Source organism: Gorilla gorilla, chromosome 4 (genome assembly GCF_029281585.2).
Source record: "Gorilla gorilla gorilla isolate KB3781 chromosome 4, NHGRI_mGorGor1-v2.1_pri, whole genome shotgun sequence".
Classification (NCBI taxonomy): Eukaryota; Metazoa; Chordata; class Mammalia; order Primates; family Hominidae; genus Gorilla; species Gorilla gorilla.
In genome coordinates, this window is record NC_073228.2 from 35,458,006 (window position 1) to 35,475,075 (window position 17,070).

Genomic DNA, 17,070 nt, shown 5'->3' on the forward strand with positions numbered 1-17,070 from the left:
TGCTAAGGAACTTAGCCAGGGTTTTATAGAAAAGGGGAGACACTGAAAGTCTGGAGTTTGTGTTAGGGAAATGGCCACTCAAGTGGCAATGTTGAAGCTGGGGCAAGGCTGGAGGTGAAGACATGGACTATCAGGCTATTGCAAAGGCCAAGGCAAAAGAGGACAGAGGCCTGAGGGCGAGGATGAGAAGATGGACTGACAGACAATTTAGGAGCTATTGGCGGATACTTTGTTTGTGATAAAAGGATGCTGACAAGGATGAAAGACCAGAGATTTTTTATTTTTTTCGGTCTGTATACCTGGGTGAACAGTGGGGCCATTACTCAAGAATAAGAAAACTGAAAACAGATCAGAAGGTTTGGGGATAGGGTTAGGATTCAACTTTGAAAACGTATTTGATGTGGTGAAGTCCAGGAGGCAGTTGGCTCTGCAAGTGTGGAATTCAGGAGAGACATCTGCCTTGGGGGTGAGATTTGGGTGCTGGCCATCCAGTGGTGACGGCTCTCACTGTGGAAGGCCCTGAGTTTCTTTTCAGGCAAAGAGATGGGAAGAGGCTGACCAGAACTCTGGGGGACATCAAGCTCCAAGGGTCCAGCCAGAAAGAAGAATTGCACTGAGCATGACCCTAGGGACCCCAGGGGTTGGAGCTGCAGAGCAGGCCTATCCATGGTGCTTGCCTTTGAAAGAGGAGACAGCAGCAGAGGCCCAAGCCCTTGGTTAACCTGTCTCAGAATGTGACATTTTGGGGAAGTTGTCCGACCTTGAGGGTGTGAGGCCCTTGAGTCCACAAGTTAGTTACCAGCAGCCCATACTCTCATCAAAGTTTCTCCATTACCCTTGGTCTCTAACTTGAGGTTTGATATTGACTAGGTCACTTTTCCTCTATGGGTCTCAATTTCCTCATTCTCCACTGTGGTAGTCATGAGTAGACAGATGTCCTTTAAGGCACTGCATTGCTGACATTGCATGTTGACTCTCTTGGGGCCCTTGGTCCTCTGTGGCTGTGATGATCTCACTGACAACCAGGTCTCTGCCCTTGAAGTGAGGCTGGAATGACACCAGTCAAGACTGTTTCTGGGAGGGAGTCACTTCTGCATAATTTCCAGTAAAGAGCCAATCACTAGAAATGAAGAATTTTTAGATTTAGAGCAAATTAGGGCTAGTTTCCCTAGGCTGGATTCCTGCCTTTGCTCATGTAAAACCAACTCTCTGTTTTCCCAATTTCCTCCCATCCTGATTTAACTTTTTGTCTTTTCTCTCAGCTTTGCCTTTGGTCATTGGTTTTCCCATCCTCACCCATTCTTTGTCTTATAATTTAAAAGAACAACAACAACAACAATCGCCACCAAAAAAATAACTGGAGCTAAATTAAAAGCCTTTTGTCACCTGAAAAAAAGGTAGCAATACATTCCGATGGAGAAGAGCGCAGCACAGGCCTTGGAACTGGGGAGAGAGAAGGAAACCATCATTGGCTGGGCAGGGGCTACACGTTTGGAAGATACTAGAACATCCCAATAGCCTGGTAAGATAGATGTCATTATGCCCATTTTAGGTATGGAGAAACAGTCTCAGGAGATCAGGTGCCTTAACCAAGGTCCACAGTTAATAGAGCCAGGATTCAAACCCAGGCGGTTCTCACTCCAAAGTCCAAGGTGTTCTGTTTTGTTTTCCTCCATATTATCAAGCTCCCTCTCCGCAGAAAGGTTTTTGCCTCACGGGCAAGTTACTCTTCATGTCTCAGTTTCCTTATCTTTCAAATGATAATCCAAATTCTAGCCATGAGCTGTTGTGTGGGTTTGAAAGAGATAACAGATGTGAAAGTGGTTTGTCAACTGTAAAGCATTAGACGTGAGTTAGTCATTGCTTAATTTTATTATTCCCTGGGCAGGAAAGATCAAGTTTTAACTGTCCAGCAGATAAGGCAATTTCTCCCATTTTTAAAGGATTTCAGATGTGGGGGCAGGTGATTCTTCCGCCCATTCCCTGGAGTCTTCTTAGAATTTTCTCTATGGAATCATTCGGTGCTATCTAGCTTCTGATGGGAAAGCTTGGACTCTCTCTAACTGGGAGGTTTCTTGATTGGCTAAAAGGGTTTATCTGGCAACTCAGCTCTCCCTCTCCGCCTATTGAAGGAGACAGGGGGTTTCGGGTTCAGTAACCTGGGAGTTCCTGTAATCCCCAGAACTGATAGTCACTTTAGGGTCTTCTGCTCCCTGCCCTGCATTTCACATGTGGGCACATTCTTAAATTCCCTCTGGATCACTATTTAACAGCAGCTGGACTCTGAACTCTTGGTATGCTTGGAGCCCCAGATAGAACCTGGCTTATACCAGGAAGGTAATTAATTAATATTTTTTCTTTTATACAGTGTATTCATTTATCTCTCTCTCTATATTGTCTACATGTGCCCCAAACAGCACCAGTGATCAGGGATATCATAATGAGTACAATGGAGACAGGTGATCCATGTATTCGGAGAGAGAAGGCACACAAATAATTGTAAATTGTGCATTCCAACTACAAACCATAATACGGCCTATGAAGAAAAAGCACAGAGAGCTGAGAGATCATGCATCAGAGGGGACCCAATATGCTTCCCCTAAGACTGATCTGAAGGACAGGGTGACATTTAGGGGAGCTGGTGGCAGAGGAATTACCCCAGACTGAAGGTGGGGCATGTGCAAAGGCCCTGAAGCAGTGAGGAACCTGGCGTGTGAGGGGACCTGAAAAGAAGGCTGAGCCCAGAGCCAGGGGAGAGAGGGCCTCAACTTGGTAAGGATCCTGGCCTTTATTTTCAAAGCAATGGGAAGCCATTGAGAGGTTTTAAGCAGGGGAGTGACAAGACCACATGTGTGTCTTAAGGTCACTCGGGCTACAGCGTGGAGAATGGATTGGAGCTGGGGTGAGCAGGGAATCAGGGAGAGTGGCTGGGATTATGAACTCAGGGAGCACTAAACCCCCTGCCTCTCCCAACAGCCCAGCAGAGTGCTAGAGCTAGAGCTGTCTGAATCTTGGCTCCACCACCGACGAGCTGTTTGATCTTGGGCGAGTCCCTTAGGCTTCCTGTTTTGCAAGTCTCTGCATCTGCAAAATGAGGGGAGGTCTCCTTGCTTAACAATTTTTTTTCCCCTCAATTGAATAAGTTGAACACCAGTCAGGAGTCCTTTACAACACTGGGTGGGAAGACGCTGACAAAAACAGCGACTATAAGGCCTGTTTTGTTTGGCAGGTGTAGACTCCCACCATCTTCCTTTTGTTGCACAGACTTACTGGGCAATCTGCAGATGTGTGGTTGGTTTCTGGAGCTCAACCCTGACCATAGAGAAATAGCAGCTGCTGGATCTCCCAGTGCTGATGGCACCAGCTCCTCCTGCCTCCAGCAACAGGAATGAACTCTGTGACCATCTGTCCTTAACTGAACTTCTCTGAGCTTCAGTTTTCTTATCTGTAAAATGAACCTATGTGCATTTATTCCTGCAGTTAATGTTTGTTAAGTGCTGCTATGGGCCAGGACCTGTGCTAGGCTCTGGGGATATTAGACAAGCCTATTTCCTATCCTTGGGAGTTCTCATGCCTCATTTTACATAAAATTATGCACATGAAAGTGCTTTTTAAATTCTAATGCTGTTTAAACCTACAACAACTATAAAGGGAGGGTTGAACTGAAAATCTGGAAACATTGCTTCTGGTGCCATTTCTGTTCCAAAGTAAATAAAACTGAGACAAGTCAATTGGCCTTGATAAGCCTTAGTTTCTGCAGTCAAATTAATGGGTAAAGAACTTTAAGGACACCCCAGCTCAAATATTGTGATTCTATCCTCTTTCCCTCAAAATTTAAATCTATTTTTTAAATTCTGTATATGGTTTCTTTTGGGGCCCCCTTTTCTCTTATTTCAAAAGAATAAAAATTTGCAGTCTCCTCACTATATCTAATCCAGAAGTCCCAATTGTAAATGTCTACAAAGGTCATGGTAGGTGATATAATGACTGAAGTATGCAATAGAGAGAGGTGGAGGCTGTGGCAAAACAAAGAGGGAACACTCTATTCAAAGGGGGCCATTTCTTTTCAGCTGCAGCAAATTATTGCTTCATACAAAAATGCAAGCTGGATCCAACTTCTGTTTTCCTTTAAATCATCTGTCAGTTTTGTCCTTTTATCTCTTCTTCCTGATTATCTGTCCTTCAGGATTAGATGCAATCTCTTACATGGACTTCCATTCTGGAGTTTTACCTTTCTAATAGTTTTGTTTGTTTGTTTGTTCGTTTTTATATAGTTTTAATCCAGAAAGTCTTCCCACCTCATCCTTTGCTCAATGACCTAGCATGACAGCCTGTGGACCCCCAAATCAGTCCATATTTCTTTACCTAGTATTTAGTGAAGACTTACTATGTCAAGCACTATGTCAGGGACTTGTATGAATGGCCACACGAGGGTCTAGCTATCTCTTAGTCTCAATGTCCTGTGTATGTGTGGGTTGGGGGTAAAGGAGGGACAGAACTCCTACATCTGAAATTCCTCTTCTGTGCATGGTCCATTGCAGGCCTGAAGCATCAGGGGTCCTTTAAAATCTGTTCCTCAGCCTCGCACCCAGTCAGTGACCAGGTCCTCTCTAGTCTTCTGAGAAGTGATCTCTGTATTTGTTGGTATTGATGCTCCTCAGGTATAGACTCTTATTTGACTCTTTTTTTGAGACAGGATCTCACTCTGTCACCCAGGCTGGAGTGCAGTGGCGCGATCTTGGCTCACTGCAACCTTTGCCTCCTGGGTTCAAGTGATTCTCCCATCTCAGCCCCCCGAGTAGCTGGGATTACAGGTGTGCACTACCACTGCCAGGTAATTTATTTTTTTATTTTTTTATTTTTATTTTTAGTAGAGACGGAGTTTCATCATGTTGGCCAGGCTGGTCTCGAACTCCTGACCTCAAGTGATCCACCCGCCTCGGCCTCCCAAAGTGCTGGGATTGCAGGCATGAGCCACCACGTCTGGCCTTGACTCTTTCTTGACCATAGCAAGGCTCTCCTTGACTAATCTCCTGGCAGCCACTATTCCCATCTCCAATCTATTCAGGACACCAGCACCAAATTTAAATGGAAAATCACTGCATCGTTTCGTTTGTGTGTCCTAGACATACAGTATAGAACCTGGACTTCAGAAGTGCCCACCATAAGATAGATTAAAGATGGGTGCCAATTATTTGCTACTCCTCCCATTGAGAGGTGATGTCTAATTTCCTTCCTCTTGAATCTGGGCTGGTCTTAGAGACTTGCTTAACCAGTAGGCTGAAGTGGAAACAATATTTTGGGACTTTTGGAGTCTATGTCACAAGAAGCCCTGCAGCTTCCCTTCAGGCCTCTTGGAACACTTTCTCTCAGGGCCATGAGCTACCATGTAGGTCCAATTAGCCTGAGCCACCAGACTGTGGGAAAATCCAAGCCACATGGAGAAGTCCCTTGTAGAGGCTCTGGCCAATATTCCTTCTGAGCTCCTAGTTGGCAGCTGGGTGCTAGAAGCCATTTTGGAAGTGGATCCTCCAGCTCTCAGCTGACATAATGAGTATAAGAGATGAACTGCCCAGCAGATCCCTTCCCAAATTGCTCGCTCACAGAATCATGAATAAAATAAAATGGTTTTTAAAGATTATTCATTTTGGGGTAGCACGTTATACACCAATGGATAACCAGAACAGTGCTCAAAAATATTTATTGAGTGAATAAATAATTCATTTTGCAGCAGTGCCCTAATGGGGGTCCCTGCCCTATTTAAGAACTCTCAATGGCTTCCTGTCACTATTCCCTTAGTTGGCATTCAACATCCTCCATAATTTGGCTTCAACCTGCTTTTCAAATCTTATTGCTTGCTCTTCTCAGCATGGATCCATCCTATGCTAAAGTTTGTTTGAGCTATTTCCCAAACACACACATACTTTTCCAGCACCATGTCTTCACTGATATTAATATATACTGCTTTCATTATTTCATTATTTCATTCAGTCTGTTCTTTGAGGCTTTTGTCAAATGCCTTCTCTGGCTGTGAGCCCTCCTTTTTCCGGCCCAGGTTTATTTGATGCTTTACCTCCTCTTTTATCTCTTACCCAGTTCTTATTTATTTATTTATTTTTTTAAGAGACAGGGCCTCACTCTGTTGCCCAGGCTGGAGTACAGTCAGGTCACAGCTCACTGCAGCCTTGAATTCCTGGACTCAAGAGATCCTCCTGCTTCAGTCTCCTGAGTAGCTAGGACTACAGGAATGTGCCACCATGCCTGGCTAGTTTTTAAATTTTTTGTAGACATGAAGTTGCCCAGGCTGATTTTGAACTCTGGCCTCAAGCAATCCTCCTGCCTCAGCTTCCCATATTGCTGAGATTGCAGGTGTGTGCCACTGCACCCAGCCACCAGTTCTTCATTTCTTATCTCCTCTATTGCATTGTAACTTCCTTGTGGGGGTGTGGGGGAGGAAGTGGGAGGTGCTGGCACATAACAGGGTGTGCAAGTATTTTTTTGTGTGACTTACCAGGCATGAACCCCTACAGAGCTTGACTTGAGACTTACCAGCTCACAGCGTGGCATGCATTTTGTCTCCCAAGATCGGTGTTCAAGTCCTTAAAGGAAGGAAGATTATTTGGAAGAAGCATAGGCTTTGGTGGTGTCAGCTTGGATTTTGAACTGTAACCGTATCACTTACTATGAGGCTTTGGGGAAGATGCTTAAACTCTCTGAGCTTCAGTTTCCTTATTTGGACACTAGAGGCCTTAGTTGAAAATGAGTGTAAAGGCCTAACACACCGCTTGGCACATCACAAACCATTAATAAACACCTGCTAAACAGGTACAATAGAAGGATTGATCCGCTTGCTGATGATCAGGTGTTATAATGTCAACTTTAGGGAGAACTCGCTCCCATCAATTAAAAAAAAAAGCAAAGAAAAAAGAGAACAAGAAAAAGAGAACCATGATGAGGCTCACTAGAGAGGCACCACCTAGCCAATCTCAACTGTATTAATCTGTGTGATCTTCAGCAAGTGGCTGCTGAGGTCTTAGTCTTCTCATCGGTAAATTGAGCGGTGGGCATTGGAATCCAAGTTCCCCTCTAGCTCTGACATTCCAAGAGCATTAAAGAAAAAGGATGAATCACCCCCTTCAAAATACCAATATGGGCTGGGCCCTCCCCCTGTAGTCCCCATCGAGCACAGCTAAGAGCTCTTAATACGCAGCCAGCTTCTTCTTGCAGCTGCCACCAAACTTCAACCCCCTTTCCCAGGGAGTCTCAGAAGCAAGACTGATAATGGACCCCCGGCCTTCTCCATCTCAACAGAGAACTAAATCCCCTTCCCAGACTCTGGGGGCCAGAGGACCCTCCATTGAGAGGGCTGGCTTTCCCTCTCAGTTTGGTCATTGGGCCTCAGTTTGCTCTTGTGTGCAGAGAGAGAGAGAGAGAGAGAGAGAGAGAGAGAGAGAGAGAGAGAGAGAGAGATTGTGTGCAGTGTGTGTTTGGTGGGGGGGACATTGAAAGTGGAAGGAAGGAATAAAGGGGAGGCTTGCAAATAGGAGGTTGACGAGTGAATTCTCGAAATTCTAGTGGGAGGAATGGGTTGGTGGAAACCTTGCCATTCTCTTCCAGTATTTGAAAAAGTTGACACGTATGTATCTGTAATAGTTATAAATCTCCACTCTGGGGAGGCACAGCTCCCCAGCAGCCGCATAAATTCATAGACACAGGTGTCAGAACCGCAGAAGTCACCAGATCAATTGTCCTCCTTACAGGAGATAGGCACTGGATGACCGAAGAGGACAGTTTTCTTGCCTCTTTACCCAGAGCTCTCTCCTCCTTTCCGCGTTGATGCTATTATTAGTATTATCGGCATTAATAATAATGGAGAGGTAACCAGCTGCGCATTAGGCACAATGTTCCAGGACCAGCACTTCCTTCGTTAGCTTCTGGGACTGCCTGGGTCCCGCTGGGTCCTCTCCCGCGGCCGCAGCGGCTTCGGGCCTGCTCTCTGGTTCTGTGCATCCGGTGGTCTGTCTGTCGCCGGTCACGTCTGCAACCCGCGTCCTCCCAGCTCACACCGGCTCCTGCTCTGAAAGCCGAGAAGCTCGCCGGCTGCGGGCGGGTTTTCCAAGTGGGCAGGGGTGGGGAGGAGGGGCGCGGGCGGGCGGGCGGGCCCGCGGAGGGAGGAGGGGGCGTCGCGGAGGGGAAGACCTCGCATTGTAATCCAATGACATTGCCAACGTGGGGGTGGGGGCGCTGGCCTCGGCGCGCTCTCCGAGTTTTGGCTGCCCGCCCAGCTGGGAATAACTCTCTTCGCATAATTCGCGTGTTTACCAGGCATGAAAATTCTTGCTTTCGCCCCCTTCGCATAAGACCCCTCCTCTTCCCCACTCCCCACCACCTCCGCCCCTCGCAAGTGAAACTCTGTCTAAAAAAATATTGGCCCGGGGCACAGAAAGTTTTGCATAAATTCATAAGTGATGAATGGCTGATTTTAACGTTATTTGGGTATTTGTCAGAACTTAACAAATATACATGGGGACGGCAGTTCATAAACTTAAACATCTCAATATCCCCTTTCTTCTGGAAATAAATTACGTTTGTTTGCCCAGCTTGGAGTCTTAAGGTAGCCGACATTAGGAATATTTTAAAAGCCATCATCCATCGAGCATGTCTCCCAGGCGCCAGGAAGATTAAATGAAAGAATCATAAGATGGAGGTCTTTAACTTTTAATCCTTTTACAATGAAGCCTCAGATAGTCGCGGGGGCAGGGTGCCCTCTCTGGGGGGAATAATGCCGTTATTCCTCGGCTCTCAGTTAATGAATACCCTAACGTCTGTCCCACGGCTGACGGAGGCAGCGCCGGGGAGGGGGCTCGGCTCCGGGGCCAGGCTATTGAAATGAGGAGCCATCGAGGCTGCGTCGGGAGGGAAGAAAGCGCCGGGCTGGAGGGACAGGGCGGGCGGGGCCGGGGGCATTGAGACTGCGCTGGGGACCAGGCGCAGGTTTGAAATAATTAGCATAGATTCGCCGGGACTCCGGACTTGGGGGGTTGGGGGGGGGGTGGGGGGGGGGTGGGAGGAACGCCGGGAGGGAGGCGCGGAGAGGTGGCAGGGAGGTGGGGAGGGAGCAAAGGAGAGCGACTTTGGAGTCCAAGATAAATAAAGAGAGCGCTGAGCAGTGTCAGGAAGCTGGCCCACGTGGAGCTGTGAGGACGGGCGCCACTGGGGACTGAGGCGGAGGGACGCATGCGAGAGTCAGGCGTCGGTCCCAAGGAGTTGGCTTTTTAAGGGGTGGGGTGGGAGTGATGTTTTGCACGTCCCTTTAATGGGTTACGTGCCTTCTGCCCCTATCTAATCTTAAAGCGCAAAGATTCCGGTTCCGATTTCTCCCTCCTCCCCATCCCTCAAGGGGAGAAAGTGCCCGAGCACAGGCATAACCTCTTCCCAAAAGCAGATGCCAGAGGTGGTGATTTTCACCCAGATTCGGACCCCTCCGAAACCATGGCCCTTAGTCTCCCTTAGGTCCCCGGGGAGAGGGGAGGCCAGTGTCAAATCTCCCTGATATCCCCAGCACCTCCGGCCGAGGGCCTGGGATTTCGGGGCTCGGACCTGCAAGATCTCGGAGGCTGTGAGCCTTGTTGATTCCAAGGGATTGCCTCAGCTCGTACCACCGTAGCTTCCGGGCATGCAAAGGGTTAACATGGGCTGGATATTGAGGTGGGGGGTACGAGGCGGGAGGGGTGGCGGGATCTGGGTGGGCGCGCTCTGATCTCCCCCCTCCCCATTCCTCAAGGGGTCAAGTTTCAGCGGCACTCCGCCCCCAGGGTAGGTGTGAAAGACACGTGTCCCCATTGTGAAGGGCCTGTCAGGCAGGACAAAGCGGCCGCCCACCCTCCCCCCGCCCCTCGGCCCAGCCTGGGGTCAGCTCCAGGGGGCCGGCTGGGTGTCGAGGTCACTACAGGCCCGAGCTTTGGTGACATAGGGGGAAAAGCTAGGAGACTAGGCGGAGGCCACGTGATGTTTTAGTGAGGGGTTAGAGAATATCGCCCCCCCAAAACGCCCTCAAAAAACTAAGTCACCTCCATCATACCACAGGAGGGGAGTCCAAGGGGATGAGCCCCTTCCCCAACGGAGTAGGAGGCACAGCAGCATCCCCTACCCGCCCCCTCCCACGCCCTCCCACCCCCATCAATCACCAACACAGAAAATCAGTGTGGAGCGCAGTCGGTTTTAGTGGTTTTCTTTAATCCTGCTCTGCACTTCTTTCTCATTTACTACACGGGATATTATAAAGAATAAATAGCAGATACTCTTAATTTACAATGATTAGTCATTCCATTTGTTCTCTATATTTACAATAACTGTAAAATAACATTGAACTCTATAGCTTCTTCGAGGTCCAAGGAAAACCAAAACACTTTCCGAAGAATGGAAAATAGCTTTTAAAAAGTCCTCTACAAAAGTTCCCCCGTCTCTTTGTACTTTAAGAAAAAAATAACTTTTCCCCCCTGCTTCGCCATGCGAAGGGCACTGGAATATAAATAGCAGGTTAACATTATTAGCAACAACCAGAATAAGTCTCTCTTTTCTCTGTTCTTTTTTTTTCTTTTGCTTACTTTTTTTTTAAAAATACAGTAGAAGCCGGTAACTTTTAACGTATAATACTGACCTTTTAATAAGTAAATTAAAACTGGGACCGTATATACACACACATATACATTCCTACACAGTTAAACAGTGCATTACATGAACCAGAAAGCTAGGTCTCTGTAGCCCAGGAAAAAAAAAAAAAAAAAAAAAAAAGTTCATTGAAAACCCTCGCTAGAGGGTGGTGGAACTGGTTGGAGGCGGTGCAGGGGGCGTCGGTGGGGATCGATCAAGTGTCCGGGTGCGGGCAGGGGGCCCCCGAGTTCTAGCACGAGCACTTGCACTCGGAAATGATGGGGTACTGGATGGGAATCCAGCCGCAGCGCTGGCCCCCGCGCCGCTGACAGCGCCACCGCAGCACCGTGAGGTGCACGGACTTGGACGGCTTGCACACCATGCCCTCGGGCACGGAGCACGAGCGCTTACTGAAGCAGCTGCCCACCTTCACGTAGCGCGGCCAAAAGCGGCTGCCCAGGTCGTTCCACGCGTACAGCACGGGGCAGAATGTCTGCGACCACAGCCACATCTGTAACTTCCTCCGCAGCTTCTTGCTTAGGCGCTGCTTCTTGCCCTGGGCCAAGCCCTCGGAGAACTCTAGCCCTTTGATCTCGCTCGGCATGGCCCCCGACGGCCGCTGCCGCAGCAGCTGGTCCAGCTCCGCCAGGTCCTCCGCGCCCCCAGCTGCACCCCCGCCCCCGCCGGGCCGGTCCTCGGGGGGCGAGGTGGCCATGAAGCCCGGGTCGTAGTGGCCCCCGAGCAGCGAGCGCAGCAGCGTCTCGTTCAGATCCTTTTCCTTGGGGTCAAAGATAGGGTCTGGGTGTTCGATGAGGTCCACCAGGGGCAGGTTGTCGCTGGGCGCCGGGCGGATGTGGAGATAGTGCTGGCCGCCGGCCGGTGTCGCCCGCAGCCCCAGGACCACCACCAGGGCGTAGAGGGTGACCCCTAGGCTGGGGCAGCGCTCCATGCCTCCGGCGCGCGCCCGGGGCTGCTGCTTCGTCCCGCGTCCCCGGAGGAGAGCACGCCGAGCCCGCGGCGCCGCCGCGCTCCCCCGTCTCTCCGGAGGCGGCTCACCCGAGGCGGGGCAGGCGCAGGGCCGGCAGCATGAGCCGCCGGGAGAGCCCTTCGCGCAGCGCCGGCTCCCACCGGGGCGGAAGAAAGGCACACAAGTTGGCCGCAACTCCTCTCCCGGGTCTACTGGGGAAGGCGGCCGCGGCTGGGCATCCGAAATTACTCCAGGGCGACCGCGGGGCGCGGGAGGCGCCGGCTCCTCGCTGCCTTCCCGGGCCGGCGGCGGCGCAGGGCGCGTGGACGAGCCGCTCTCCCCTCCTCCTCTCGCTGCTCTTCGTCCTGCCGCTCTGTGCAAGCGCCGCTGGCTGAGCTGGTTCTAGGGGCACTTCCCTCCGCCTGCTCCGGGCTCCGCGGCCGGCTCTGCCCGGCGGACTCCAGCGGCGGCGGCGGCGGCGGCGTCCGCGCACGTTGGCACCGGTTTGTCTGTCTCGCAGGGTCCAAGCCTTTAAATTTCCTGCACTTTCAGCTCCATCACCATGGAAACCACTGACTCTCTCGGCGTTGCCCCCTCCCCCTTCTTCCCCCCAAACAACAACCCCACCCCCCACTTCTCCACCCCCGAGGAGCTGGAGCTGCACAGGCTCCGGGGGAAGCCGCCTGTACTCGCCGCGGAGGCGGCGGCGGCGGCTTCGGCAGCGCCCAGGGCTGTGCCCCGCCGGACCCAGATGCCCCGGGAAGCCGACAGTCCGGCTGCCCGCCGGAGCTCACAGGCGGCGGCGGCGGCGGCGGCGGCGGCGGCAGCGGCGGTGGCGGCAGCGGTGGCGCTTGGCAGGTCTCCGCGCAATTTTCTCTCTCCCCCACCACCCACCCCCCTTCTCCTCCTCCTGCAAAATGCACCGCCCCCCTCCTTTCTCCTGGAGCAATGCAACTGGGGCTCTAGGCGCCCCGCCAGGGCCAGTCCTGGGGAAAGCTCGCGGCGGCGCTGGAGCCGGGCTGGAGGGTGCAGAGCCGGTGTTTGGGGGGGGCGGTGCTTGAGGTGGGGCTGGAGGGTTTCTCACTAGCTGGGTGCTTTGCACTGGGAGGGGAGCAGCGGGGAAGTGCTGGGGGCTCGTTTCTCGGTGCATGCAGTTCGGAGCAAGAAATTTCTCCATGTGCATGGAGCGTTTTCCCCGAGCGCGTCTTCCTCTCTCCCGGGCTCTTGCTCTAAGTCCCCTCCCCCCAACACACACACACACACACACACACACACACACACACACACACAGCCCCTACCCCACCCCCCTTTGCACCAGGGAGTCCGAGAGCCGCAGCGTTGCGCAGCGTGATGTAATTCTTAGGAAGCACTCCTGTCTGTCTGCCCCTCGGGCCCACGAGGGGGTTCCGCTCCTCACCATCCTCCTCCTCCTTGGCTGGGTCCTGCACCCTGAGTGGCCTAGCCTCAGGGGCGCGACTGGCTCGCCTGCGGCTCCCCTAGCCCGCCCGGCTCCGCGCGGCCGCCGCTCGGCTCCCTGGGGGCGGCGCGCCCTCTGCTGGCCCGCTGTGAGCCCTGCACCTGGCGCTGGCGGGGGCGGCCGTGCGAGGTGGGTCGGCCGCTGCCCGCTCTGCCCAGTTCAGCTTCTGCTTCTGTGTCCCTGTCACTTTGTGTGTGTCTGCGTCTGCTGACGGGTCCGTTTTGGTTCTGGCTATTTTCCCGAAGCTCTCCAGGCCCCCAGTGTAAACAAACTTCCTGAGATTCCTTCTCAGTCCCCTCAAATTTCACAAGAATGCGTGCAGCACCTTCTGCCTCAGGTAAATCGGTCTCTGGTCTCAGTGGGTGCGAGTGGGGACCAGAAACTTGAAAGGTGAGCTGACAGCAGAGGCACCTGAGTCTTGCCCGGGGTCCACCCTGATATAACTCGGACAAGTCATTTTTCTCACTTTTCGCATTAGTGACGTAACTATTAATAGATTTCTCTTCCAGCCCTACCTTTCTGTAATTTTAAATAAACCTCCACGATGCTTTCTCTTGTTCAGAAGCAGTTTCTCTTTGATGGGAGATGGGTACTGAAGGGACACCTCCGGTTAATTTCCCCTTGGACGAGGAACTCAATCTCAGCTTTAAAATGCAAACTCAGTTTTCTTTGTGGTGAATGTGATTGGAATCTGGAAAAAGCTGGAGAAGAGAGACTTGGAGTGGATGACTCAAGTATTTGCCAGTCTTCCATGGAGTGGGAGTTAAGAGGTCCCATTGTGACAACTTAAATCGCTTAACTTTCTTTCCCCAAAGATCTGGTTTTTCCTTTCAACCTGCCCCACCCCAACTCCCAAAGTTTATCATCTGTCTAAGGAAGAAAACACTTTGTTGCATACTACAGTCTTTCTGCAAAACCTCTATTAAAAGGGGTGGGCAGTTTCCGCTGAAAGCGTTTCCCTCAATTTTAAAGTCTAGACAACTAGAATTAGACTATCAAGGGACTGCGCAAAAGGAGATCTTGCTTTGATGGATACTGGAGTTAACAACAACCCATTGGTTGTTTGAATTGGGCTGACTTTGAAATAATGTGTGATTAGAACCTGGTACAGGCTGGGCACGGTGGCTCATGCCTGTAATACCAGCACTTTGGGAGGCTGAGGCAGGCGGATCACTTGAGGTCAGGAGTTGGAAACCAGCCTGCCCAACATGCTGAAACCCTGTCTCTACTAAAAATACAAAAAAAAAAAAAAAAAAAAAAAAAAAAAAAAAATTAGCTGGGCGTGGTGGCAGGCTCCTGTAATCCCAGGTACTCGGGAGGCCGAGGCACGAGAATCACTTGAACCTGGGAGGCAAAGGTTGCAGTGAGTTGAGATTGCACCACTGTACTCCAGCCTGAATAACAGAGTGAGACTCTGTTCCCACCTCCCCAACTCCTCCCCCCGCAAAAAAGAACCTAGCACATAGTAGGCTCCTAAGCATACCTCTTTCTTTTTTATGTGCTTTATGGGGATTCAGCACTAGTTTGTTTCCTTATGAAGATTACATGTTCCAGAGCAATTTTGTCACTGATGTGAATGAATTAACTAAGAAAATATTTAGTGGAGTTCAAGGGCTAAACTCTAGCTCCGCCCTCCTGAGATGGCAGGTTCCAATTAATGACATTATATCGTGCTGGTTTCTGTTCTTTTAATCCCCCTCTTCTCTCCTTCAAATCACCTATTTTTGCTTGAAAACCAACCCAGATCCTTTATTTAGTTGGGCTGAGCAGATTTGACTGAACAGCAAAAAAGGTCCCTCAGGAACCAGAAACAAATCATGCTTGAGAACAGATTGGGTGACCTGTTTATGGAGTATCTACTGGGTGAAGACCATCAGGAAAAATACAAAGAAGAAAAAATTCAGTCAGTCTCCATCCTGCAAGACTTTTGTAGTACAGTTAGGGGAGATATGACAAGCACAAGAAGAAATAGTAAAAGGACATCAGAAAAATTTATAAATTCCCATAACAGTGTGGACTAGTTTTTTATAACCTTTTCTTTTTAAAATCCATGTCCCCTTTTGATAAATATAACAATATCATGCTCTTCTTTGAATGTTGTTTAAAGTTTTTTAAATACATTATTATAACCAAAAAGAAGCCCAAGCAATTATTATGTTAGCTATACTGTTTTCAAACCATATCTACCCCTCTTCAATGTGAAGTTCTGAAATGCCACATTTGGGAAGCTTGCAACTCCTAACTCTGTGCCACACTGGAGTAGCCCATGCGCTTAGGTACTGAGTGAACCTGGGGATGTTGGTATCAGAGACTAGGAAGTACTAAGACCTTAATGGTAGAGCTGAATTTTAGCTGAGCTTCATGAAGAAGGATGTATTTATCTGAGTATGGAGAGGAAGAGATTTGAGAGATAGGATATACATCTACATGAAGAAGGGAACCACACTTGTATGAGGGACAGCCAGAAAATCTGGGGATATGAGAGGTGGAAGAAGAAATGTCCCAGACAGGGAAGCTATACGACTTTTGGACCGGGTGGATTTAAGTTGGAATTCTGGCTGTGCCCCTCACCGGCTGTGTTACCTTTTTAAAACAGTCATCTTAACCACCCCGTTTCCATTCTCTCATCTGTAAGATGGGGATGATACACACCTCTCAGAATCATGCCATGTAAAAGAGGTAAGGAATGCCTAGCCTAGTAAGGTGCCTGGGGCGGAGCCTATATCGGGCAATGGTTTTACAACACGTTACTTCTTCAGAGAACCCCACTGCCCTCAATTGGCCAACCATCTCAGGTTTGAGCGGAAGAGGGTCGAAGGGGTGAGGATGCTGCTGAAATCAACTCCAACACCTTTGGACTTGCTTTCTGTCCACTCCATCTGTGCAACTTGAGGGCTGCCAGGCTTCAGGAGTTTGAGGGAGGGAGGACTGTAGTTTCTTAGGAGATTCTGTAGTCAACCCATTTTGATGCTTCTGTGGTTCTGTTGAAGAGGGAGCGTGACAAAACTGGACAAAGAGGGTTGTATTTCTTCCAAAGGAAGCTGTGGGCGGAAGATGGGCCAACGGAAGTACGGCTGTCAGCTTGACTCTCGCTGTGGGCGGTGTTTGGACTGTAGTGGGGCTTGGCTGGGGACTTAGGCCTCAGGAGGCTACATAGGAAGAGTCTAATGAACAACATAAATGGAGGCCCGTCCCTGGGTAGCCCCATCCCAGGTTTCTGTCCCTGCAAAATTCTCTGGGCAAGGTAAATGGAAGCACTCCTTTAAACAGTCGCTGGGGCAACTCCAGGTCAAAGGCAAGAGGAGCCTGAGGGTGCTTTTATGTATCTTCTCTTATTTCTATCATGATTCGAAGAACAACTTGACAATCTTCTTGCTTCTTTGGCCCTGGAAACATAGACCTAAGGCAACTGTGGGTGACGCCTAAAGGGCATGGGGCTTGAGGTCAGAAAACTTGCAATCTACCAGCTGTGCGACCTTGGGTGAGACACTCTACCTTTCAAGGACCATGAGATGTCCTTGGAGAATGCATGAGAACTGCCATCTTTTACATCTGGCGTCATCCCAGGCATTGAAATTCTCTACCCTCTGTTTCTGACAATCTCTTGGGACCCATAAATGTAGAATCTGATGGGCTTTCTCTTAATGAGACCCCACAATGGCATTCTTGGGCTTGACTTAACTTAGCAAAGGGAGACCAAGTCAGCCATGAGGCTTGCCACATATCTCTCTTGACTGCCAGAAGGTGACAGTAGAGGTGGCACTGAGGTCAGAGGGTGGTGAACTCCATGTAGCCTCCTGGGTGCTGGGGAGCCCTGGCCAGTTCAGAACTCACAGTGAGGGTAGAAAGAACCCAGTTCAGCTTCACAGGGCATTATAATTGTGTGTGTGTGTGTCCCATTGGTGATTAGATTCTGGTGAGAAGTAACTAAAATGGGCATGCTGGGCAAAAGAGGGAAAATAGGAGAGAGAGA

At 50.1% G+C, this 17,070-nt stretch overlaps 1 protein-coding gene across 1 annotated transcript; it reads right to left on the reverse strand.

Moving 5' to 3' along the window:
* Nucleotides 1-10,215: 10,215 nt before the first annotated feature.
* Nucleotides 10,216-12,476, reverse strand: NOG (noggin). The gene has a single exon (XM_019026567.4). It carries the CDS (start codon nucleotides 11,600-11,602, stop codon nucleotides 10,904-10,906), a length of 699 nt encoding a protein of 232 aa, XP_018882112.2. The 5' UTR covers nucleotides 11,603-12,476; the 3' UTR covers nucleotides 10,216-10,903.
* Nucleotides 12,477-17,070: the final 4,594 nt, after the last annotated feature.